This window comes from Ceratotherium simum, chromosome X (genome assembly GCF_057802395.1).
Source record: "Ceratotherium simum simum isolate JZ-2026a chromosome X, ASM5780239v1, whole genome shotgun sequence".
In the NCBI taxonomy this organism is placed as follows: Eukaryota; Metazoa; Chordata; class Mammalia; order Perissodactyla; family Rhinocerotidae; genus Ceratotherium; species Ceratotherium simum.
In genome coordinates, this window is record NC_141940.1 from 85,594,600 (window position 1) to 85,620,944 (window position 26,345).

A 26,345-nucleotide genomic window follows, 5' to 3' on the forward strand; every position below is an offset into this window, starting at 1 on the left:
GTGCAAAGGAGTCATCGACCTCCTCCTGGACTTCCCCACTTGTAGCCTTCCCAAGTGACCATGCTGGCCCCTGGCCATCACATGAATTTTCTTGAGGTCCAGTTTTGAGCCTTCAGCTGATATGAGAGGGATACCCCACATAATTAGATCAACACATTATGGGAAGGGGTTGACTCTGGTGCCACAAGCCCCCTTCCTCTTTCTGTCCTCCCCAAACTCTCCTCAAACTCGCCCAGGGAAGACCTGTAGGAATGAAAAGTGTCTGTCCTTGCTTCACGGAACACTTGTAGCACTTGTCCACCTGGTCCCCAAAGAACATCTCATTCTGGTTAGAGGAGCTGCTCCAGCACTCAAAGAGAGTCAGGTTGGCATTTGTTGGGCGAATCAGGTAGAAGATCTTTTCACCCTGAAACAGAAAGAGGTTGAAGTGCCAAAAATAGCAAGGGTTTCTAGAAAAGTCCTCCAAGGGTTCTCCAAAAGGATATTCCCTCTCCCATGCTCCAAGACCGTGCAGTATGCCAGAATTCTTTCGCAAACCCAACCAAGAATCATTTTTATGTGGATTTGGAAAACTTCAAAAGGTCCTTTTGCACTTCACACTTTTAAGCTTCTGTAAGACTGACAAAAACAATCTGGAAAGGGCATTTCAAACAAAATTGTTCAACTTAGGACAAATGCCCACCAAAGGCTCCTATTTTACATGCAATGCCAGCGGAAAATGGCCTCTACAGATGAGTAGATCGATACTACCACCCCAGGAGAATTTAACGCCACATTTTACTGATGAGAGGAAAATTGATTTTGCCTTTAAACGCCATTTACAGAGAGTGTTCCTTCTCACACCTGTAATCAAAGCTAATAAAAATTTAAAAGTTCAGTTATCACCTGAGGACTTCTTGAAGATTATGTGTTAGGTGATTATCTGTTGGAAGAATATTTTATTTCCTAATCATGTTTTGCCTGGGTAATCACCAGGTAGATAATTTGGCAGAAAAGAAACAAAAATTCACTAGCACAAAAATATCCCCAACCCACAGTTTAACCAATATTTCATGATAATAAATTTCAATGTAGAAAAGCAACAACACTAGAAATTATCTATTGTACAATTGGAAAAATTTGAATCAGATCTGTAGATTAGGTTGTACTATTATATTAATATTAATTTCCTGATTTTGATAACTATACTGTGGTTAAATAAGAGAATGCCCTTGTTTTTAAGAAATACACACTGAATTATTATGAGATAAAGGGACATCATGTATGCAACTACTCTCAAATGTTTCAGAAAAAAAATATATATAACCATTTTATGTTTGCTTTACAGAAAGAGAGAATATAATAAAATGGCAACATTTGGGGAATCTGAGTGAAGGGCACACAGGAATTCCTCCTATTATTTTTGCAAATTTCCTATAAAAAAGAAATTATTTAAAAATAAAAAAGTTAAATCTAACATTTACATAATAGCGCTTTCATGTGTAATTACATGCTCAAATTTCTTCATGATAAACCAAGGGAAACAACTGCTAGTCAAGGGTTTGTGATCATTTAGAAAAGAGCCATATCCAAGTTTTCTGCTCTTTCCTTGGCATTTCCAATAAGAAAACTAAATAGGGCCGGCCCCGTGGCTTAGCAGTTAAGTGTGCGTGCTCCGCTACTGGCGGCCCAGGTTCGGATCCCGGGCGCGCACCAACGCACCGCTTCTCTGGCCATGCTGAGGCTGTGTACCACATACAGCAACTAGAAGGATGTGCAGCTATGACATACAACTATCTGCTGGGGCTTTGGGGGAAAAAAAATAAATAAAATTATAAAAAAAAAAAAAGAAAACTAAATAGTATAAACAACGCTGGAAAACAATCAAAATTACTTAAGAAATTTTTTTTCCAGACCTCAAAAATTCTTTATAGTCATTGACAATCGATATGCTAATTATAAAATTGTAACAATCACTAAAAGGGAAACTATCTATAGGAAGGCTGACATTAAAAAAACTTCTCATATATGCTCTATCTTGATGGTAGTGGCAATTAGCAACTATATACGACCCTTAAAACTCATCAAACTACACACTTAAAATAGATTAATTTTACGTATATAAATTATACCTCAAGAAAGTTGAGGGGAGGGGAAGTTTCTCACATTACCAGGAATTTCTTTAGTAAATACGGACATTTCCATACACAGTGGTAGGCGTATAGATTGGCTCAATTAAGAAGATAACAGTTGAGGGGCCAGCCCAGTGGTGCAGCGGTTAAGTGCTTGTGCTCCGCTGTGGTGGCCTGGGGTCTGTAGGTTCGGATCCCGGACGCGCACTGACACACTGCTTGTCAAGCCATGCTGTGGCAGCGTCCCATATAAAGTGGAAGACAATGGGCACGGATATTAGCCCAGGGCCAATTTTCCTCGGCAAAAAGAGGAAGATTGGCATCGGATGTTAGCTCTGGGCTGATCTTCCTCCCAAAAAAAAAAAAATACAAGAAGATAACAGTTGAGCCAGCCCTGATGGCCTAGTGGCTAAAGTTCAGCGCACTCTACTTCGGCAACCTGGGTTCGGTTTCTGGCTGTGGAACCACACCACTCGTCTGTCAGTAGCCATGCTGTGGCGGCGGCTCACATAGAAGAACTAGAAGGACCTACAAGTAGAATATACAACTATGTACTGGGGCTTCGGAGAGGAACAAAAAAAGAGAGGAAAATTGGCAACACGTGTTAGCTCAGGCAACTCTTTCTCAGCAAAAAAAAAGATAGTTGAAGAAAATCATAGGCATCTGCTGTTATTCAAAAAAATGTAAAGTAGCATCAAAACTACCTGTTAAGCATCAAAACTGTAAAGTAGAGAGAGTTTATATGGAATATCCACTAAGCACTCAACCTTGATAAGGCAGTTATGTGGAAATGTCACCCAAACAGAATCTGGGAAGCAGGTAGGCCTCAGCAGCCTGTTCTGTGTTGTCACCTGAAACAAACAGGGAGGCCCAAGGCCTGGCTGCCTCCAGAAGCCATATCCATTCCCTACCTTGAGCACATGGTACCAGACTGAGGTGCCGCCAAAGTCAATGTGAAAGTCTGTATAGCTATCCCGCACGCTCATAAGGCAGTACTTCTGCACATTGGGCCTCTCAAAGATACACTCCTCCGGCCACAAGTTCTCCACCCATGAGAGCTTCCGAACAATCTTGGGTGTCTCCACAAGGTTAGAAAGCCTATCAAGGAAGAGGTGGAGGGCAGATGTCAGCTGATTGGGAATTGAAAGTTGAAGCCTGAATAAAATGCCCCCCATCCCAGTGAGAGTCAGATAGGACAAAGAAGTTCTCTCCACAGAATCCCTAAGGGCACATAGGACACTTATTTCTATAAGTCTGGTCAGCATCCTCATTCCACTCAGCTCTAGAAGTCCCAAGTCCCAGCTCCACAGTCTTCCCCAGTCAAAGGTGATCATTTCCTCCACTAAATGCTCATACTCCCCCAACAAGGCCCACTCACATGGCATTTAATTTATAATAGTTATTGTACTGTGCCCATCTCATAGAGTCTTCTTTATGAGGAACCATTAGAGAAACCTCTCAGGGCTCAGTTCCAGATAAAGAAGTGTGTCTCCCAAACATCTGGTTGTATTTATTCTATGTAAAACCACAAATCTTATAATATTGCACTCCTTTCTTTGTTCTGACCTTCAGGAAATTCAGTGAAAACTCTACAGTCCTTCTCCACCAACTATCTAGACATTCATACATGCATTTTATGTGCAGATTACCCACGAGACGCAACCTATTTTCCCACCTTTATTTTCGTTTTGTTCCAACTTTCTTTTTTTCCTCTCTGCATCTCTATAAGCTACTTCAGTCTTTCAAGATGAAGTGAGGTATAAATGAACAGTTTTTTTAAACACTCTCAGGTTGTTTAACTTTGCATGTTAAAACCAACAGCAAGGGTTTTAAATACTGTACTATAGTTATGTAAGATGTTGTCATTGAGAGAAACTGGCTAAAGGATAAACAGGACCTCCCTGTACATTTCTTTGCAACTTCCTGTGAATCTATAATTACGTCAAAATTAAAAGTTAAACCAACACATGGGCAGTGAAAACTGTATTGTGGTTACCAGGGGCAATGGGGGTAGGGGGTGGGCACAAGGGGTGAAGGGAGACATATATATGGTGATGGACAAACAAAAGTGTACAACCCAAAATTTCACGATGTTATAAACTATTAAAACATCAATTAAAAAAAAAAGTTAAGTAAATAATCAGACAGTACACTTTCTAAGTGCAAAGAGATATGTTATGATTTTTTGGGATCTCCCATGGTTCTGAGCATAGAAAAGATTACATATATCTATTGAGTGCATGAGTCCAACAGAATTATTTAAAGGTTATAAGCTTTTTTTCTTTTTAAATCTAAGAAACCTTATCCTTAGAGAAACTACTTGGCAGTAATTTTAGTAAGTCTGTTTCCAGGAACAGAGGATCTATCCCTGGGAGTTAAACAGTGACCATGCCACAATCTAAATACCAGAAAAGAGTCTAAAAAAGCTGTCCTAGGTCTTGAAAGAGACAAAAATTAATTAAAATAGCTACTGTATAATCTATCCAATGCTAGAAATTGTACAGGAGAAAAGGATTTTGTTGTTATAATGTGAGCAGCTACCCTAGAAAGTATAAACCAGCTCCCCATCCCAAAGGAAGAAACCACCAGGAGGAAAGGAACACTAATACATACTCAGTCTACCACAAGTTCCAGGCACTTTGTCAGGCTTTTTACTTACCCCTGCCCCTCCTACCTGGTATCGGAGAATTCCAAACTGATGACATTGAGGACTTTCTCCCTCTTCCCGCTGTAATAATATTTCACAAAATCACCAAGCTTCATCTTGCAGTCGGCCTGGCGGGTCACATCAATTACATCAATTTCTTTGTCTGAACCTGGAGTAAAGAAATGGCTTCTGCACCAAGTGGTCTCAAGGACCACAGAAGACTCTCTGGTCCCCTCACCAGTCCCTAGAATAGCCTTACACTCAAAACTTCTCAGACACTGTATTTGTATGTGCTTGTTTGGGAGGTGGAAGTAGGAATCCCTCACACTCTCCTTAGACCTACATGCCAGGTCTAGGCCTGCTAGGGCAACAAAACTACCTGACACACAGCCTCACTCACAGTACAGTCCACCTGCTTGGGCCCTGCTTCCTCACTTCTTTTCTTCCTTTTCCCAAAAACTCATGCCCTGATGACAACTGGAATGTGAGGGCAAAAGTCAAAGGCTTTCTCATCTCAACAGAGGACAAAGAGACCACCATGATCCCAAGAATTCCCCAGGTAAAAAATAGGGCTCAGTCTGGGGTTTTGTGGTCTATCAGCAGGACAAGGAAGAGAAGACCAGGATTTTGGTTCTAGTTTTGCCAAATGACTCTGGGCAAGGCACTTCACCTCAGATTCCCAAGATGGCTAGAAAGGGAAGGCAAATGGTATACTGGAGGGGAAGGGTCACAGGTCTTGATGGGAGTGAACAATGTCACAGTTAAGAGGGTCTGTGGTACTTACCAACATAGTGTTCCACATCCCTCACAGTGAATGATGGTGAGGGCAGCGTCATCCCCAATCCATCCTTCTTCAAGACTAGGATCGGCACACTGAAGCTATTCTCTTCCAGGAATTCCACGGTCAGCTGACTTCCAGTGGGCTTCAGAATCACTTCATCTGAGCTGTGGGCCACAGGAGAGAAAGCCCGAGTCCCAGAGGCTCTGCCACTAAAGGCCTCACTGGATGCTGCCACTCAACCAAGGGGTTTTCCTGAGGGGACCTAATGTGGCTAGCAACTAATGGCATAAACCTCATGTGCCAGGGAAGACATGACTTATCCAAGGCAAGAAGCCAGGTCACTGGCAGAGGTGGGTAGCTAAACCCAGGATATTCTGTCAATAGGATGCTCTTCTCTGGATGACAAAGGAAGAAATCAGTCAATAGCCTGCCCAGAAAGAAAAGACATATCTGACAAGTTTATCATATTTACTCTAACCCAGAGCAGCATCACCCCATCTAAAACACTGGCAAATAAAGAGAAAAGACTGATTTAAAGAAAAACAATTTTTACAACCACTTTCTCTACACACGTACTTAGTTAACTAGAAAACAGGAGTTTTTTAAAAAATCATTCTGGAGAAAAGATAGACTATTTGACAAGTTGTGTTGGGACAAACATCTGGAAAAATATTAAGCTCAATGTCTATCTCATTCTCTACATAATTCTAGATGGATCAAAGATTGAACTGGAAAAAATAAAGCCATAGAGTAGTAGAACAAACATGAGACAAACAAGGCCTAGTAGTCATTAAAATAGTAATAAACAAATTTAACTACATAAAAATTAAAATTTTCTGCAAGGAAAGCTATTATAAATCAGCAAGAAATCATCAGTAACCCAAAAGAAAAATCGTCAAACAACATAAGCAGGCAGTTAATAGAGAAAGAAATAAAGATGACTTATAATGTACAAAAATATATATATACCTCCTTCATAATTCAAGAAATATAAGTGGAAGCAATACTTCATTTTTTCTTTTCTTTTCTTTTTTTTTGTGAGGAAGATCAGCCCTGAGCTAACATGTGCCAATCCTCCTCTTTCTGCTGAGGAAGACTGGCCCTGGGCTAACATCCGTGCCCATCTTCCTCCACTTTATATGGGACACCGCCACAGCATGGCTTGACAAGCCGTGCATTGGTGCGTGCCTGGGATCCGAACCAGCGAACCCCAGGCCACCGCAGTGGAGCACGCGCACTTAACCACTTGTGCCACCGGGCCGGCCCCAATACTTCATTTTTATCTTATCAGAAAGGCAAAAAAAGTTTGATAATAAACAGTGTTGGCCAAGATATAGGGAAATCGGCACCCACACACATTGTCTAGTGGAGTGTGAAATGGTATATCCACTTTAGAAACAATTAGGCAATATTTATAAACATTTTTAAAGCACATACTCTTTAACGTAGTGATTTGATTTTTAGGTAATAAATCTACACATATATTCACCTGCATACGCAAAAACTTAAGTACAAAGACATTCACTGCAGCATTTCTTTTTCTAATAGCAAAATACTAGAATCAATTTAAATGGTCATCAATAGAAGATTGGTTAAATTATATATTCATATAATGGAATACTAAACATCCATGAAAAAGAATGAAGAACATGTGTATGTGCTGTTATGGATTGATCTCCAAGATATATAATTTAGCGTAAAAAGAAAAAAAAGCAAGATGCAAAACAATATAGAGTGTTTCTACTTGTGTTTTTTTTTAAAAAAAGAGGGATACACACACACACACATATATTCATGTTTGTATAAGCAAAAACCATTTCTGAAAGAACGCACAAGAAATTGGTTGACTTTGTAGAAGGGACCTGAGGGGTCTGGGGTAGAAAGGAGACTCATTGCCTTTAAAAAAACAAACAAAACGGGCCGACCCAGTGGCGCAAGCAGTTAAGTGCACGCGCTCTGCTGCGGCGGCCCGGGGTTCGCCGGTTTGGATCCCGGGCGCACACCGATGCACTGCTTAGCAAGCCATGCTGTGGCGGTGTCCCATATAAAGTGGAGGAAGACGGGCACGGATGTTAGCCCAGGGCCAGTCTTCCTCAGCAAAAAAAAAGAGGAGGACTGGCGGATGTTAGCACAGGGCTGATCTCCTCACAAAAAAAACAAAAAACAAAAAATATTAAGTTGAAAAAACACTTATAATTCTAAATAAACTTCAATTACAGGAAAGCTGAAAATGGTCAAATGAATTAAAAACTAAGAAAAAGAAAGTGCTTTCTTCATTAATTTTTCTAACTCATTATTTTTGCTCAATTCAGTAATTTATTTTTAATAAGCCCATCTTATTTTTTTTAAAAAGGAAAAATACTCTTTTTCTTGATTGTAAAATATGTGACCACTCAAAATTTTTTCTTTTTTAAGAGTTTCTTCTCTACAGTGAGAGAATTAAACTTTCTAATCTTTAAGACTCCTTCTAGTTGTAGCATTGCTGGGGTGTATGTAAATATCCTCTCCTGACTTAGGTGAAAACTGCCTCCCAATCTACCAAAAGTTTCTAAAGTGGACCTTAATGAAAGTCAAATGAAACTCAAGCAATGTTTCTCAGAAACTTACTAAAACAGAAGATCTCTCCCCAGAAGGAACTCACCAAGCCCTGCAGAGACCCTCAAACAGGGGAGATAGCTAATGGGACAGCCAGTAGAAAAGCTGGGAAGAGATGAGTCCCAGCCGCCCAGAGCCCTGGCGCTCATGAGCCCTTGGGGTAGGGGTCCTTACCTGTCAAAGGTCCTACTCCGGAGCTCTCGAATGAATGTAGGGCTTCCAGTCTTCACTGGCTTCCCCTTGTGTGTATCATGCCCCTTTGAAGATACTCGGCGTTTTTTCACTAAGCCAGAAAAAGATAGGAGACCATGAGTCAGAATGGCCATGAGCTATGGTTCCAAGAGCAAAGGCCTCAGCAGATCCTGCTTCTCTTCCAATCAAACAACCCCTTGGAACATCTGGAGTCAACAAGGCCCTCACAGACTCGGGACAGTTCCTGGTGAGGACAGGTGCTTCCTCTGGGGAATACCCAGGAAGGGAGGGAGGTGAAGCTTTGCACTTCTGCCATCTCAGTGGGGCAGCTGCTGTCCTGCGGGGCCCAAACAGGCTTCTGCTATTTCCCAAGGGAGATGCATCTAAAGCACTCAAGTCAAAGGCAATCTCCCTTCCAAGCTTCCTTTGCTTTGTCTCTCCTCTGGATTGCCTTCTCTTGGAAACACCAAGATTTACTTACTGATGGAGGGTCCATGTAAGATCTCACAGTTGGGGCAGTGGTAGAGGTCAATGTCAGCAGCTTTCTCTTCTTCGACACCAACACAACTAGAAAAAAGAAAACCGGCCATGGTTTATGGAAATTTTTTTTTCATAAGATCTAGAACTGTGCTGTCTTAGTGCACAGGGCTATTTAGATTCAAATTAATTCAAATTAAGTACAACTTTAAATGCAGTTGCTCTATCACACTAGCTACACTTCAAGTGCTCAGCAGCCACATGTGGCTAGAGGTTACCATATTGGGCAGATTATCAAACTGTGGAAATTAATAAAAGAAACCTTAACCAAATTGGAGTCAGGAAGGCCTGTAGGGGGAGCTCTCACACCCTATCATACGTCATCAATTACTCCAAACAGAAAGAGGCATACACTTGCATCTCGGACAGGAAGTACTACTACTTTACTACTGAAGGAAGATTTCTTTCTCTGCCTGGCAACAGCCCAGCCAATGAGAAACACCACAGCTCAGCCAATGAGAAGACACGGCTGTCCTGAATAGTTACTTTCCAGCGAGGGACTTCTGTTTAGAACAGCCCTTCCCTACTCTCCCCTTTTCTCTATAAAAGCAAGCTCCCCTCCTTTGTTTTCCAAATGTGCTCATGGTTCACCATAACATGCACATCCTGAATTGCAATTCTTTTGGCTATTCCTGAATAACTCGTTTTGAGGGTAAAATAGTTGGCGAATTTGCCTTGTAAGTTGACAAAACATTTTCATCAATGCAAAAATTTCCAGTGGACCACACTGGTCTAAAACAGTTAATACAGAACTAAAAATGTACAGATAGTAAAGCTTCATTAAGACTCAGAATGGTCAAAGCTAGAGGAGACTCCAGAGCAGTGCTGTCTAATAGAAATATAATGTAAGCCAAATATGTAATTTTAAGTGTTCTAATAGCCACATTAAAAAGATAAAAAGAAACAGTGAAATTAATCTTAATATTTTATTTAACCAATATATCCAAAATATTATTATTTCAACATATAATCAAAAATTTACTTTATTGGACTATTTTACTTTATTAAATGAAAAGGACTGAAGAGAGTATTTTACAGTCAACAGTGGTTCTCTCTGAGTGAAGGATTACAGGTAATCATTTTTCTCTTCCTTATCTGTATTTTCTAATTTTCTACAATGAACATGTGTTATTTCATATTGTAATACCTAAAAAAAAATTATTTAATTTTGAAAATTTGAGTTTGCATGTATGTGATATGGTAATCTCACAAAATTAAACCCTTCCTCACCAAAGAACTCATCGGTAGCCCTCCAAATAACTTCTGGCTAAGATCAAACTCCTAAAGTCTTTGGTCAGCCACACACAGCAGGGAGCATAAAAATAGGGCAAAGCTCCAACTGTTTCAGCCAAGATCAGGCTCACAAACTGACTTCCTGGGATCAGGACCCCATCATCTTCCAGACTGCTAATCCTATGCCTGTAAACCTGCTGCATATCAATAAATTGGGGGTATCACCATCAACTTGGTAGAATTTTTTTAGGGACTATTCAGATAATGTATATAAAGTGCCCAGCGCAATGAGCACAGTGTCTGGTACACAGTTAGTCGTCAATAAGTGATAACTAATATTATTTTTTCACCCAGTCTAGACCTCCTTCTTCACCTGCCTATATCTTCTTTAAATACATTCCCCAGACCTTGTAGCATTAATTCACTTCCATGGACTACATGCTTTCTGTCTTCCACCTTTGTTAGCCTTGGACACTGCTCAAGAAGGAACCTCTCCAGTCATCTCTCTCTCCTGAACTTTCATCCCACATAGGTATGTGCTTTCTCCACCCCAAACATCCACTGCTCATCAACTTTCCCAACTTTTCTGTTGTACCCCCAGAAGCCCCATTCCTTGGTGAACAAACCCCTCTACATTCACATCCCCTTCAACAAACCCCTTCTTCACCTTCCTGGCTTATCTGAATGCAGCTTCTCCTATGAGAAATCCATTTTCTCTACACCAGTGCCACTCAAAGTGTGGTCCATGGACTAATGCTGGTTCGTGAACTGTTTACTACAGGTCTGTGATGATATAATACAGAAAGCGAGAGTAAGCATTCCAAAAACTTTTATGGCAATTCGGCAAAGTAATTTTATGTCTGTTGAATCTAATAATAAAAAATTGGGGCTATATTTTGTATAGCTTTTTTGTTCATATCATTTTTCTAGTAATTCATTTTTCATTTTACAAAAGGATTGGTCCATTACGGACTGGAAATTTAAAAAAACAAAACACCCTGGTCCTTTGCCACAGAAAGTCTAAAAAGTACTATGCTAGAGCCCTGTCAGGTAGAAGCTGTACATTCTCCCAGACCCTTATAACCCAGGGCTGGGCTGGGGGTAGATGTCCCCCTCACTCTCCAGTGAGACTTCAAGATCATCTCTCCTCTACCTATATATAAGATCTCCTGTTCCTCTGAGTTTCATATCAGCCAGCCATAACACTTCCCACTCCTCTTCACTGTTAGCTACTCATCTCCCAACATACCTCCTTCACTCACTGAAGAACCTGATCACAGATTCCTCTCTACTTCAGGTCCTGCCAACATCCCACATGACATCAGTATTGATGTAGAGGCCCAACATCCCAGCCTCTTAGCTCTTTGAACTTCTCATCTTCAGAGACTGCTGCCTCCACTCCCATTTCAGCTACCAACTCTCATGGCTATCCCCCAGACCTTGTCAACACTTGCAATTGCTCCATCTCTGGAATATGAAATTCATACATCACACTCTCTGACCTCAAGTATATCCATCCAGCTCTCATTCACTACACCTGTTCTTTGCTCTCAAAATCCCTTGAGCCTACTTTTCACCTATTCTTGACTTTACCCTTCCTCCCTATCTAGCTTAGATTCTAGCATTCCTCACTTCAACCATTCTCTAACAGATATCCTCAACTCACTTGTCCCACTCCCTTTCCATCACCCACCATGTGCAAATCTCAACCCTGGCTCAATCCAACTAGGTAACACTGGACCATTGGACACGGCTGGAGAAAAATCACCCATTGGATTGGTGCCACAATAAATTCACGCTGTCTAAAATATCTGAATCACAGAATGGCCAACACAATATTGAAGGAGAAGAACAAAGTTGGAGGTCGGATGCTACCTGACTTCAAGACATACTATAAAGCTACAGTAATCAAGATAGTGTGGTACTGATGAAAGAACAGACAAACAGATCAATGGAACTGCGCAGAGAGCCCAGAAAATAGACCCACATAAATATAATCAAGTGATCTTTGACAAAGGAGCAAAGGTAACACAACAGGAGCAAAGATAGTCTTTTCAACAAATGGTGCTGGAACAACTGGACATCCACATGCAAACAAATGAATCTAGACACCGACCTTATACCCTTCACAACAATGAACTCAAAATGGATCACAGTAAAATGCAAAACTATACAACTCCTAGAAGATAACACAGGAGAAAACTCTAGATAACCTTGGGTTTGGCAATGACTTTTTAGAAGCAATCCATGAAAAAAAAATTGATAAGCTTGACTTCATTAAAATTAAAAATCTGTGGGGCCAGCCCAGTGGCATAGTGGTTAAGTTCACGTGCTTCACTTTAGCGGCCCAGGGTTCGCAGGTTCAGATCCTGGGTGCAGACATACACACCGCTTATCAAGCCATGCTGTGGCAGGCGTCTCACATATAAAGCAGAGGAAGATGGTCATGGATGTTAGCCCAGGGCCAATCTTCCTCAGCAAAAAGAGGAGGATGGGCAACAGATGTTAGCTCAGGGCTAATCTTCCTCACCAAAAAAAAAAAATCTGCTCTGTTAAAGACACTGTCAAGAGAATGAAGAGAAGCCAAAGACTGGGAGTAAATATTTGCAAAGGCATATCCAATATAAGACTGTTATGCAAAATATACAAAGAAATCTTAAAACTCAACAATAAGAAAATAAACCACCTGATTAAAAAATGGGCAAAAGATCTGAACAGACACTTCACCAAAGAAGATATACGGATGGCAAATAAGCATATGAAAAGGTGTTCCACATCATATGTCATTAGGAAAATGCAAATTAAAACAACAAGGACATACCACTATACACCTATCAGAATAGGCAAAATCCAGAACACTGATACCACCAAATGCTGGCGAGGAAGTGGAGCAACAGAAACTCTCATTCTTTGCAAGCAGGAATGCAAAATGGTAACAGCCACTTTGAAAGACAGTTTGGCAGTTTCTTAACAAAACTAAACATACTCTTACCATACAATCCAGCAATCACACTCCATGGCATTTACTCAAAGGAAATGAAAACTATGTCCACACAAAAACCTGCACACAGATGTTTATAGCAGCTTTATTCATAACTGCCAAAATTTGGAAGCCACCAAGACATCCTTCAGTAGGTAAATGGATAAATAAACTGTGGTACATCCAGACAATGGAATATTGTTCAGTGCTAAAAAAGAAATGAGCTATCAAGCCATGAAAAGACATGGAGGAAACTTAAATGCATATTGCTAAGTGAAAAAAGCTAATCTGAAAAGGCTACATATTATATGATTGCAACTATATGACATTCTGGAAAAGGCAAAACTATCCGGGCAGTAAAAAGATCAGTGGTTGCCAGGGGTTAGGGGGAGAGAGAAAGAAAAAGGCAGAGCACAGAGGATTTTTAGGGCAGTGAAATTATTCTGTATGATACTAAAATGCTATAATGGTGGATACATGTCATTATACATTTGTCTAGACCCATAGAATGCACAACACCAAGAATATACCCTGATGTAAGCTATGGACTTTGCAATGATAATCATGTGTCATCAATTGTAACAAATGTACCACTTTGGTGGAGGATTTTGATGATGGGAGAGGCTATGCACGTGTAGGGGCAGGAGGCATATGGGAAAACCTCTGTATCTTCCACTCAATTTGGCTGTGAACCTAAAACTATTCTAAAAAATAAAGTCTATTAAAAAAAAACCTGGGTCATGTTGCCTGATAATTCTCCTATATTTCCCTGCTCAGTTCTCCCTCCCACAGTGGCCATTTCAAATCTCTCACTCCACTATCTCCCTCTTCTCTCTCAGCAAATGACCCTGCCTCCTACTTACACAAAATGAAGTAATCAGGTAGGAACTACCTCCACTTCCCACACCAAATCCACCTCCTTCTGCACCCATCCTTTTCTCCTGTTACAATGAAAGAACTATCCTTCTTTCTTTCTAAAGCCAGCTTTTCTACCTGGATCACAACGTTTTTTTTACCCTCTCAATCAATTATCCCTTCTTTCTGCAGTATCTTCAATCTCTCCCTCTTTACCTTCTCCTTCACAATAGCATTTAAACAAGCTCACCAACTTTTACAGATAAAAAAGACAAGATCCTCCCTCCTGTCAGCCCCTCTCTGCCACTTCACAGCCAAATACCTTTGGTTAAACCTACGCAGCTTCACAATGATTTTTATTTGAATAGGTATCAGCTATACATGTACAAAACTCAAAAGGTACAGAAGTGTATACAATGAAGTCTCCCTCCTACTCCTAGCCACCCAGTAGTATCCAGAGATGTGCTATCAGAGCCAAACCTATAAAAAGAATTTTTTAGACTTGCTGTGTACACTTTCTCACCCACTGCTGCAGTCTGCTTTTAGTCCCCACCTTCTTTAAAATAGATCTCACCAATGTCCTGACCTCCTTATGGCTACATGCAATAAGTACTTCTCTCCTTTACCTCACTTGACCTCTTAGTAGCACTGCCAGTGCCAACTCTGTGCTCTCTCCACTTGAAATGCTCTCTACCCTTGACTTCCATGATGCCTCATTTGCCTGGTGTCATTCCTTCAGCTAACATTTAATGAGCATCCGCCAGGCCCTGGTCTATATGCTGGGGAGACAAAAACACAGAACAAAGCATGTCAAAATCCCTGTCCTCATGGAGCTGACATTCTAGTGGGAGAAGCAGACAAGAAACAAGATAAATCAATGTAATCAGTGAAATATATTGTATGTTAGATAGTGAGAAGAGTTAAGTAGAAAAAATAAAGCAGGAAGGGAAATATACATGCACGTGTATCTAACTACCACACACACACACCGGGTGGGGGCTGAAGGGAACGGCAGTGGTACTGAAATTTTAGGTAGGGAAACCAGGGAAGGACTCACTGACAATATGACTTTGAATAAAGACTTGAAGGGAGTAAGGGAGCAAGCCATATGGATATGAGGGAAGAGCATCCCAATTCGAGAGAACAGCAAGTATAAAAGCCCTGAGGCAGGAGTGTGCCTAGATTATTAAAGCAACAGAGAAGGGGACAGCATTCTGGAATAGAGAGACCAAAGGGGAGAGTAACAGGTCAGAAAGGAAGGCCCCCTTCCGAATACGAGGCTCTGTGTCACTACAGGTGTCACACGCCCATGAAGTCAGCCCTGCTCTAAAAAGCCAGCTGGACTCTCAGTGCCATGTTCTTTCTGGTCTCTGGGTCTTATTACACGTGGCTCCCTGTGCTTAGAACATTCTTGCTCTTCCTCTTCCCTGCTGCCGTGGCATCCCCCCCACACTATCCCTATTTCAGCACTCACCGTGTGGACTTACAACTGCTCATTGACTTGCTATCTGCCCCCACTATATTCGGCAGACAGCATCTATATTGTTCACCAGAAGTCCTCATCTTATCCATCTCCTAGTCTTGCTTTATTTATTATTCAACCCAATTCAACAAACATTCATTGGGCTAGATAACTCCTCACATCAGGAAGGCAGATAGATAAAAATCAGGCTTCTGGCTGTGCTGTCTCAATAACTGTCACCTGGGACCAAGGGTCCTACATGCTATGTTGCTTCCTTAGTGAAGAGGACAATTATCACAGCACCAGGTTTCAAGATTAAGATCAATTATTCCCAACGTGTACCACAGAGCCTGGTACATGGTAGGCACTGAATCAATATTTGTTAAGTAAGTGAATGCATAAATTCAATAAATATTGAGAACAGCCACTGCCCTCATGGAGTAGACATTCTAGAGGGAGAGACAGACAGGTGGTGCCAGAACAGTTTCATAAGTGCTATAAAATCAACAAAGCAGGGTAAAGGGATGGTGAGTGAATGAGTGAATTTGAAGCCTGCATAAAAGGAACTGAGGAGAAAACTGAGCTACGAATTATATGTATATTATCACATTTAATCTCCACAACAGGGCCGGCCCTGTGGCTTGGTGGTTAAGTGCGCGCGCTGCGATGCTGGTGGCCCGGGTTCGGATCCCGGGTGCGCATCGAGGCACCACTTCTCCGTTCATCCTGAGGCCGAGTCCCACATACAGCAACTAGAAGGATGTGCAGCTACGACATACAACTATCCACTGGGGCTTTGGGGGGAAAAAATAAAATAAATAAAATCTTTAATCTCCACAACATATTAGGGCATTCTGTAGTATTCAGAGGCACTATAGCATGAGGTTAAAAGTACACACTTGGGAGCCAAACTGCCTGGGTTTCAATCTCACCTCTGCCACTTACTAGCTGTGTGAATTTAGGTAATTTACTTAACCTCTCTGTGCCTCAGTTTCTGCATCTATAAAAAGAGAATATTAACAGTACTCCACCTCATAGGGTTGTTATGAGGATTAAATGAGCTAAAATAGGTAAAGAACTTAGATAACCTGCCACATGATAATATTAGCTATCATCATCATTAATATTATTCTAATTTAACAGATGAGAAATCTGAGTGGTTAAGTAACTTCTTGGCCATTACAAAACTAATAAGTAGCAAAGCAGGATAAAAATCCAGATCTGTGTGACTCCACTATACCAATACAATATGTAACTAGAATATAATGTGAGGCTGTTAGTAGAGTCAAGTGCTATGAAAACACAAAAGTGGCCACTCAGCTCTTCCAGGGGTGTGGAACTGAGTAGGGGCTGAGTGTTGGAGAAGCTTGAGAGGTGACAAGGTTACTCAGGATCCTGTCCGGCTTCTTATCTGTTCAACCTCTGCTCTCTGAGGTCACCCGAAGAGCCAGGTCCTGTCACCACCTGTGCCCTGGAAAGACTATATCTTCATTCATAAATAAAGAGGAAAAAGAGCATATTTTACCTTTCTTCATTATTCAAAAAATACCAGAAAAATCCAAGTCAATTTCTGACTTTCTGCAACAACCTTGACCAGAACAAGCCCAATCTACAAAAACAGGGATGGACCATCCCTAGAAGCTGAGGCCCCCACTAATACCACCAGTGGCTCCCCTGCCTCCAGGCACACAGGACTTGGAGGAGTACAAAGGACACTAAGCAAGTTTCAGTGCACCGAGGAAGTTTCTTTTTGGTCTACTCAGTCCCTGGCACATAAGTTTGCCAATAACAGGCAACATTAAATTCTGGATGCACCAACAGAATCACTCCATATGCACTAACATGCACACAAACAGGCTGTAATCTCTCGCTCTCAAAAAAACCCAAACAAAAAATCCTCTTGTGACCCCTTCAGTCACTGCCCCATTACTCTGTTTCCCTGTATACCAAAACCCCTCAAAATGGAGTCATCCTTGAGTCCTTTCTTTCACAACCCCAATCCAATCTGTCAGCAAATCCTGTATCAATATATATTCAAAATCCAACCACTTCTCATCACCACTAACTCTGGTCCAAGCCACCACTGCCTAACTAGACCAGTGTTTCTGAAATATTAGGGAACATCAGAAACACCTGGATGGCTTAAGACACAGATTCCTGGGCCTCACCTCCAGACATCCTGATTCAGTAGGTCTGAAGTGGGGCCCATAAATGTGCATTTCTAACAAGCTCCCAGGTGATGTTGATGCTGCTGGTCCAGGGACCACAGTGTAAGGAATAATGATCTACACAGTAACTCCCAAACTCTGATTCCACCCTTGCTCCTCACCTTGAGTCTGTCCTCACAACAGCCAAAGCCTAAACCAGATCACAACTCTCCTTTGCTCAAAACCCTTCTGTGGCTCCCACCCCACCTGGAGTGAAAACCAAGTTCTTACAATGGCTCATAGCGCCCTATACCTGTGGTTCTCAAACTTGTGTGTATCAGAATCACCTGGAGGGCTTGTTAAACCTTAGATTCTTAGGCTCCACCTCCAGAGTTTCTGATTTGGTAGGTCTGGGGTAGGATGCAAGAATTTGCCTAACCAGTTCCCAGGTGATACTGATCCTGCTGCTCCAGGGACCACACTTGGAGAATCACTGCCCTACATGATCTGCACCCCCACCCCCACCCCTATCATCAGCTTCTAGTACTCTCCCCTCACTCACTCTGTCCAATAACATTGGCCTCCTTGCTGTGACTGGAATAGTAACATGCCAGGCATGCTCCCCACTAAGGTCCTTTATTTCCTCTACCTGGAACACTCTTCCCCCACTTAACAGCATGGTTCCCTCCCTCACGTTCCTTCAGGCTTCTGCTCATGTGTTACCCATTAATAATCACCCTACATAAAATAACCACTCCTCCAGCCCTGTGGGTGGCACTCTCTCTCCTGCTTACCCTGTTTTACTTTTCTCTATACCTCTTATTATCACTTGACACACTATATATCTACCTGTTAGTTTACTGGTTCATGTTCACTGCTGTATCTAGAACAATACCTGGCACATAGTACATATCTATTGAATAAGTGAGTGCATAAATGAGTGAATAAATGAATGAATCCATCTTATTTTCTAGCCTGAGATAATCTAGAAGTCACAGCCTGTGCCTTCTTCATCTCTGTCTCCCACAGTTCTTAGCTCACTCCTTGGCAAACAGTAAATATTCAATAGAATATTTATTGCACGAATGTTCTAGGTAACAGCCAGAATTGAGTATCTACTATGTGCCAGGGACTGTGTTAGATGCTTTACAGACATTCTCTCATTAATCCTCACAACAACCATATAAAATATGGATTCTTTCTGTTTTAAAACTGAGAAAGTAGAAGCTTAGAGAGGTGAAATAACCTGCCCAAAGCAACAGAGCTAGTAAATGGAAGAGCTAGGATTCCAGGCCAGGTTATCCTGACTCCCAAGCCATGCTTTCACCACTATGCCTCTGTTTCCAAAGCAGACTTTCATTTAGCTCCCCTAACTCAGTCCTGGCATCATGCCTATCAGACCTTCCACTGTATCCTGAATTTTCATGACACTCCTCTTGGGGACACTGACCACCCATCCTTTGGTACATGTTTGCCATCCCAAACTCCTTCCAGGTGGGCTGGGGCAAAAATTATGCTACCCCTGTGGTGAAGGAATAGTTCTATAGTTTGATTGTGCTGGTTAGACAAATCTACAAATGTGATAAAATTGTATAGAACTAAATACACATAACACATACACAAATGAGTGCATGTAAACTGGTGAAACTGGAATAAGATTGGTGGATTGTAACAACATCAGCTTCTTGGTTACCTTTATATAAGACATCACCATAGGGGAAACTGGGTAAGAGTACACAGGCCCTCCCCATACATTTTTTGCAACTTTCTGTAAATCTATAATTATTCAAAAATAAAAAGTTATAAAAGAAAATTATGCCACTCCAAGAGACATCCTAGGAGCCCTGAGAGAGCAGGCTGTCCTTCAATCCTTCTAACTCCATACCCTACAAGACCTTCTCCAGGGCAGGTATTCTACAGCCTACATATTAAATCTAGTAAGCCCTGGGCCGGCCCTGTGGCTTGGTGGTTAAGTGCGCGCGCTGCGATGCTGGTGGCCCGGGTTCGGATCCCGGGTGCGCATCGAGGCACCACTTCTCCGTTCATCCTGAAGCCGAGTCCCGCATACAGCAACTAGAAGGATGTGCAGCTACGACATACAAATATCCACTGGGGCTTTGGGGGGAAAAAAAAATAAAATAAATAAAATCTTTAAATCTAGTAAGCCCTGAATATGAACACCAAGACTTCTCTTCCCTTTGCTACACACTCCTAAAGCTCTAGGTTACCCTTCTGCTGCTTCAAAAAAAAGTGGTGTTCACTTTAACCTGATTTCACTTGGAACAAAAATCTGGAGTGTGTGTGAGTTTATAAGCCTGATTTTCTCTATCTCCCACAGCATCTTGAAAACAGCTTAACCTGAACAGTGCTTTATACTATCTCTACTATCATCCTATAGCATGAGTCCAAGAGACCCAGATTTGACTTGTGGTCGAGCAACTAACGGGTTGTGTAGCTTTGTGCAAGTTTTTTTATCTATCTATCTATCTATCTATCTATCTATCTATCTATCTATCTATCTATTTATTTATGTGAGGAAGACTGGCCCTGAGCTAACACCCATGCCAATCCTCCTGTTTTTTGCTGAGGAAAACTGGCCCTGAGCTAACACCCACGCCTATCTTCCTCCACTTTATGTGGGACGCCCCCACAACATGGCCTGACAAGCGGTGCATAGGTGCACACCCGGGATCTGAACCCGGGCTGCAAGCAGTGGAGCGGGTGCACTTAACTGCTACGCCACGGCGCCGGCCCCTGAGCAAGTTATTTAACCTCCTGGGAGAAAATAATAACTCCAAAGAGCTATTATAAAGATTAATTGGTCAATTCTGGTTCTGAAACAATATGGAGTAAACACAACTTCTCCCTATTCCTCCCACAACTAAAAATCTTGGACATTACTTACAAAAAAAACCACAAAAGACAACTCTGAAAGGTGAAGAGAAGAAGGCAGCCTGGCTAGGGACAGCATGACCCGAGGCAGTGGGTATCAACAGAGACCAAGTGAGGAAGCTGGACTTCTACTCCTGCCTAGCAGTAATGAAGTAGTATCCCCTTCCCCCACCACTGAAATCCAATGTCTGAAGAAGCCTGCAAAAACGGAAGATTTAAATAATATCAAGAATCTCATAACACCTGAAATATCCACGATATAATGAAAATAATTACTTATATCAAGAACAAGGAAAATCACAACTTGAATGAGCAAAGAGAATCAACAGTCTCAACACTGAGATGACACAGATGCTGGAATTATCTGATAAGGATTTTAAAGGAGGGATCATAAAAATGCTTCAGTGAACAATTACAAACATGCCTGAAACAAATGAATAGACAGTGTCAGCAAAAAATAGTCTCCACAAAGAAACAAAAGATATATAAAAGAACCAAATGGCACTTTTAGAACTAAAAACTGCAATAACCTAAATGAAAACTCATTGGATGGGCTCAACAGCAGGATGGAGACAAAAGAGGAAAAAACCAGTAAACTTGAAGATAGAACAATAGAAATTATCCAATATGAACAACAGAAAGAAAATAGATTGAACTATAAACAACTATACACCAACAAACTAGACAATCTAAAAGAAATGGATAAATTCTTAGAAACATACAACCTACCAAGACTGAAACAGGAAGAAATAGAAAATCTGAACAGGGTTGGCCCTGTGGCTTAGCAGTTAAAGTGCACGCGCTCCGCTACTGGTGGCCCGGGTTCGGATCCCGGGCACGCACTGACGCACCACTTGTCTGGCCATGCTGAGGCCGTGTCCCACATACAGCAACTAGAAGGATGTGCAACTATGACATACAACTATCTACTGGGGTTTTGGGGGAAAAAAGGAGGAGGATTGGCAATAGATGTCAGCTCAGAGCCGGTCTTCCTCAGCAAAAAGAGGAGGATTAGCATGGATGTTAGCTCAGGGTTGATCTTCCTCACAAAAAAAAAGAAGAAAATCTGAACAGATCAATTACTAGTAAGGAGATAAATCAGCAATCAAAAATCTCCCAACAAAGAAAATTCCAGGACCAGATGGCTTCACTGGTGAATTCTACCAAACATTTAAAGAAGAATTAATGCTAATTCTTCTCAAACTCTTCCAAAAATTGAAGAGGAGGGAACACTCCCAAACTCATTTTATGAGGCCAGCATTACCCAGATACTAAAGCTAGAAAAGGACACTACAAGAAAACTATAGGTCAATATTCCTGCTGAATATAGATGCAAAAATTCTCAATAAAATACTAGCAAACCAAATTCAGCAGCACATTAAAAGGATTATCACCATGATCAAGTGGGATTTACCCTAGGATCCAAGGAGGGTTCAACATACACAAATCAATAAATGTGATATGCCACATTAACAGAATAAAAGGAAAAAATCATATGATAATCTCAATAGATGCAGAAAAGCATTTGACAAAATTCAATATCCGTTCATGATAAAAACTCTCAACAAATTGAGTGTAGAAGGAACATACCTCAACAGAATAAAGGTCATATATGATAAGCCCACAGCTAACATCATACTCAATGGTGAAAGGCTGAAAGTTTTTCCTCTAAGATCAGGAACAAGACAAGGATGCCCACTCCCACCACTCCTATTCAACATAGCAATGGAAGTCCCAGGCCAGAGCAATCAGGCAAGAAAAAGAAATAAAAGGCATGAGAATTAGAAAGGAAGAAGTAAAACTGTCTCTATTTGCAGATGACATTATTTTATATATAAAAAATCCTAAAGACTCCACCAAAACAGAGCTAATCAACAAATTCAGTAAAGTTGCAGGATACAAAATCAACATGCAAAAATCAGTAGCATTTTTACATGCTAACAATGAATTATCTGAAAAAGAAATAAATAAAACAATCCCATTTACATCAAAAGCAATAAAATACTTCGGAGTAAATTTAACCAAGAAGGTGAAAGATCTCTACACTGAAAACTACCAGACACTGATGAAAGAAATTGAAGAAGACACAAGTAAATGAAAAGATATCCCGTGTTCATAGATTGGAAGAATTAATATTGTTAAAATGTCCATATTACCCAAAGCCGTCTATAGATTCAATGCAATCCATATCAAGATTACAATGGCATTTTTTTACAGAAATAGAAAAAACAATCCTAAAATTTGTATGGAACCGCAAAAGACCTGGAATATGGAATAGCCAAAGTAATCCTGAGAAAGAAGAACAAAGTGGGAGGCATCATACGTCCTGATTTCAAACTATATCATAAAGCTATAGTAATCAAAGCAGTATGGTACTGAAAAAACAGACACAAAGACCAATGGAACAGTATCAACAGCCCAGAAATAAACCCATGCATATACGGTCAACTACAAATTGACAAAGGAGCCAAGAATATTCAATGGAGAAAAGACAGTCTCTTAAATAAATGGTGCTGGGAAAATTGGATATTCACATGTAAAAGAACGAAACTACACCCCTAACTTACCCCACTCACAAAAATTAACTTGAAATGGATTAAAGACTTAAATGTAAGACATGAAACCACAAAACTCCTAGAAGAAAACAAGAAAAAAGTTCCTTGACATGGGTCTTGGCAATGACTGTTTGGATATGACACCTAAAGCACAAGCAACAAAATAAAAAATAGACAAGTGGGACCACGTTAAACTTAAAAGCTTCTGCACAGCAAAAGAAATGATCAACAAAATGAAAAAGCAACCTACAGAATAGGAGAAAATATTTGCAAATCATATATAGGATAAGGGGTTGATATCTAAAATACATAAAGAATTCATATAACTCAATAACCAAAAACCTAACAATCCAATTAAAAAATGGACAGAGGAACAGAATAGACATTTTTACAAAGAAGACATACAAATTGCCAACAGGTACATGAATAGGTGCTCAACATCACTAATCATCAGGAAAATGCAAATCAATACCACAATGAGATATCAGCTCATACCTGTTAGAATGGCTATCATCAAAAAGACAAGTGTTGGCAAGGATATGGAGAAAAGGGAACCCTTGTACACTGTGGGTGGGATTATGAATTGGTACAGCCACTAACAGTATGGAAGTTCCTCAAAAAATTAAAAATATAACTACAATATGATCCAGCAATTCCACTTATGGGTATATATATATGAAGGGAACAAAATCATTACATCAGAGATATCTACACCCACATGTTCACTGCAGCATTATTTACAATAGCCAAGCCATGGAAACAGCCTAAGTGTCCATCAACAGATGAATGGATAAAGAAAATGTGATACACACACATACACACCACACACACACAATTGAATACTATTCAGCCACAGATAAGAAGGAAATCCTGTCATCTGCAACAACATGGATGGACCTTGAGGGCATTATGCTAAGTGAAATAAGTCAGACAGAAAAAGACAAATACTGTAATGATCTCACTTATATGTGGAATCTTAAAAAAAAAAAACTGATAGAAAAAGAGATCAGATTTGTGGTTACCAGAGGCAGGGGTGTGGGAAGTTGGGCAATTTGATGAAGGTGGTCAAAAGATCAAACTTCTAGTTACAAGATAAATAAGCGCTGGGGATGTAACATACAACATGATAACTATAGTTAACAGGGTTGTATGGTATATTTGAAAGTTGCTAAGGCAGCAAATCCTAAAAGTTCTCATCACGAGGAAAAACACTTTTCTTTTTGTATTTATATTAGGTGATGGATGTTAACTAAACTTATTGTGGTAATCATTTTGCAATATATGTAAGTCAAGTCATTATGCTGTACACCTTAAACTCATACAGTGCTGTACGCCAAATATATCTCAATAAAACTGAAAGAAAATAGACTGAAAAAAAAGAATAAACAGCTTCAGCAACTATAAGAGTAAAACAAAAGATAAACCCCAAGAAAACCACACTGAGAAATAGCATAATCAAACTCCTGAACACAAAAGACAAAGGAAAATCTTGAAAGCAGTGAGAGAAATGACACATTACCTAAAAGAGAACCCCAATTCAAACGACAGAGGATCTCTCATCAGAAACCATGGAGGCCAAAAGGAAGTTGCACAACAGTTTTCAAGTACTGAAAGAAAAGAACTAGAGACCCAGAATCTGATATCAAGCAAAAAGATCCTTCAGGAATTCAAGGGAAATCAAAACATTCCCATATGAAGGAAAACTAAGAGTATTTATTGCCAGCAGACCTATCCTAAAAGAACAGCTAAAGGAAGCTCTCTAAACAGAAAGGGAATGATAAAAGAAGGAATCTTTGATTCAGCACCCCGGAGTTCGCAGGTTCGGATCCTGGGCATGGACCTACATGCTGCTTATCAAGCCATGCTGTGGCAGGCATCCCACATAAAATAGAGGAAGATGGGCACAGATGTTAGCTCGGGGCCAATCTTCCTCAGCAAAAAGAGGAGGATTGGCAACAGATATTAGCTCAGGGCTAATCTTCCTCACCAAACAAACAAAAAAAAAGGAATCTTTGAGAACATCAAGAAGAGAGAACAAGGGAAAGAGTAAAAGTATGGGTAAATACAATATACTTTTCTTCTCCTCCTGAGTTTTCTAAATCATGCTTGACAGCTGAAGCAAAAATTATAACACTGTCTGATGTGGTTCTCAATGTACGTAGAGGAAATATTTAAGATAATTATATTATAAATGGGAGCATAAAGAAACTTAAAGGGAAGTAAGGTTTCTACTCTTTATTCAAAGTGGTAAAATGTCAATACCAGCTAATTGTGCTAAGTTATGTATGTATTATGTTAATACCTAGAGCAAGCACTGAACAAGCTATCCAAAGAGATACACTCAAAAAAACACTATAGATAAATCAAAATGGAATTCTAGAAAAGGTATAAGTAACCCACAGGAAGGCAGGATGAAGAAAACAGAGAAAACAATGGAGGGAACAAACAGAAAACAAAAAATGACAGACTTAAGCCCTAACATATCAATAATTGCACTGAGTATAAATGGTCTAAATATACTAACTAAAAGAGATTGGCAGAGTGGATAAAAATAATACTGAAATATATGCTGTCTACAAGAAACTCACTTCATATATAATGATGTAAGTTAAAAATAAAGAGATGAGGGGCCGGTGGCATAGCAGTTAAGTTCATGCGCTCCACTTCAGTGGCCCAGGGTTCACAGGTTCGGATCCCAGGTGTGGACCTACACACTGCTTATCAAGCCATGCTGTGGCGGCATCCCATATAAAGTAGAGGAAGACGGGCACAGATGTTAGCCCAGGGCCAATCTTCCTCAGCAAAAAGAGGAGGATTGGCAACAATGTTAGCTCAGAGCTAATCTTCCTCACAAAAATAAATAAATAAATAAATAAAACAAACGGATGAAAAAAGATATACCATGCAAGCTTTAACCAAAAGAAAGCAAGAGTGGCTATATTAATATCATATAAAGTAGACTCCCATGCAAAGAAAATTACTAGAGACAGAGAAGGACATTACATAATAATAAAAGGGTCAATCCACCAAGACACAGCAATCCCAAATGTATATGCATCAAACAAAGCTGCAAAATGTGAAGCAACAAATGATAGAACTGAAAGGAGAAATAGACAAATCAACAATTATAGCAAGACACTTCAACACCTCCTTCTCAACAACTGACTGAACAACTAAATAGAAAATCAGCAAGGACAGAGAAGAATTCAGCAACACCATCAATCAACAGGAGTAAATCTACATTTATAGAAAACTCCACCCAACAATAGCAGGATACATATTCTTTTCAAGTGACCATGGAACATTTACCAAGACAGGCCATATCCTTGGCCATAAAACAAATCTCAATAAATTTAAA

General features: G+C 40.4%; 1 protein-coding gene across 6 annotated transcripts in view; it reads right to left on the bottom strand.

Annotated features, from left to right (window-relative positions):
- The window catches only part of PHF8 (PHD finger protein 8), a 99,544-nt gene that overhangs the window by 66,220 nt on the left and 6,979 nt on the right, over positions 1 to 26,345 (bottom strand). For all 6 annotated transcript variants that reach the window (XM_087427751.1, XM_087427747.1, XM_004443212.3 and 3 more), the window contains 6 exons: positions 8,808 to 8,893; positions 8,309 to 8,417; positions 5,543 to 5,703; positions 4,786 to 4,927; positions 3,023 to 3,209; positions 244 to 406 (listed from right to left, as the gene is read on the bottom strand). In XM_087427751.1, coding sequence (XP_087283877.1) covers positions 244 to 406; positions 3,023 to 3,209; positions 4,786 to 4,927; positions 5,543 to 5,703; positions 8,309 to 8,417; positions 8,808 to 8,893 — 848 coding nt within the window. The remainder of the gene's footprint in view (positions 1 to 243; positions 407 to 3,022; positions 3,210 to 4,785; positions 4,928 to 5,542; positions 5,704 to 8,308; positions 8,418 to 8,807; positions 8,894 to 26,345) is intronic.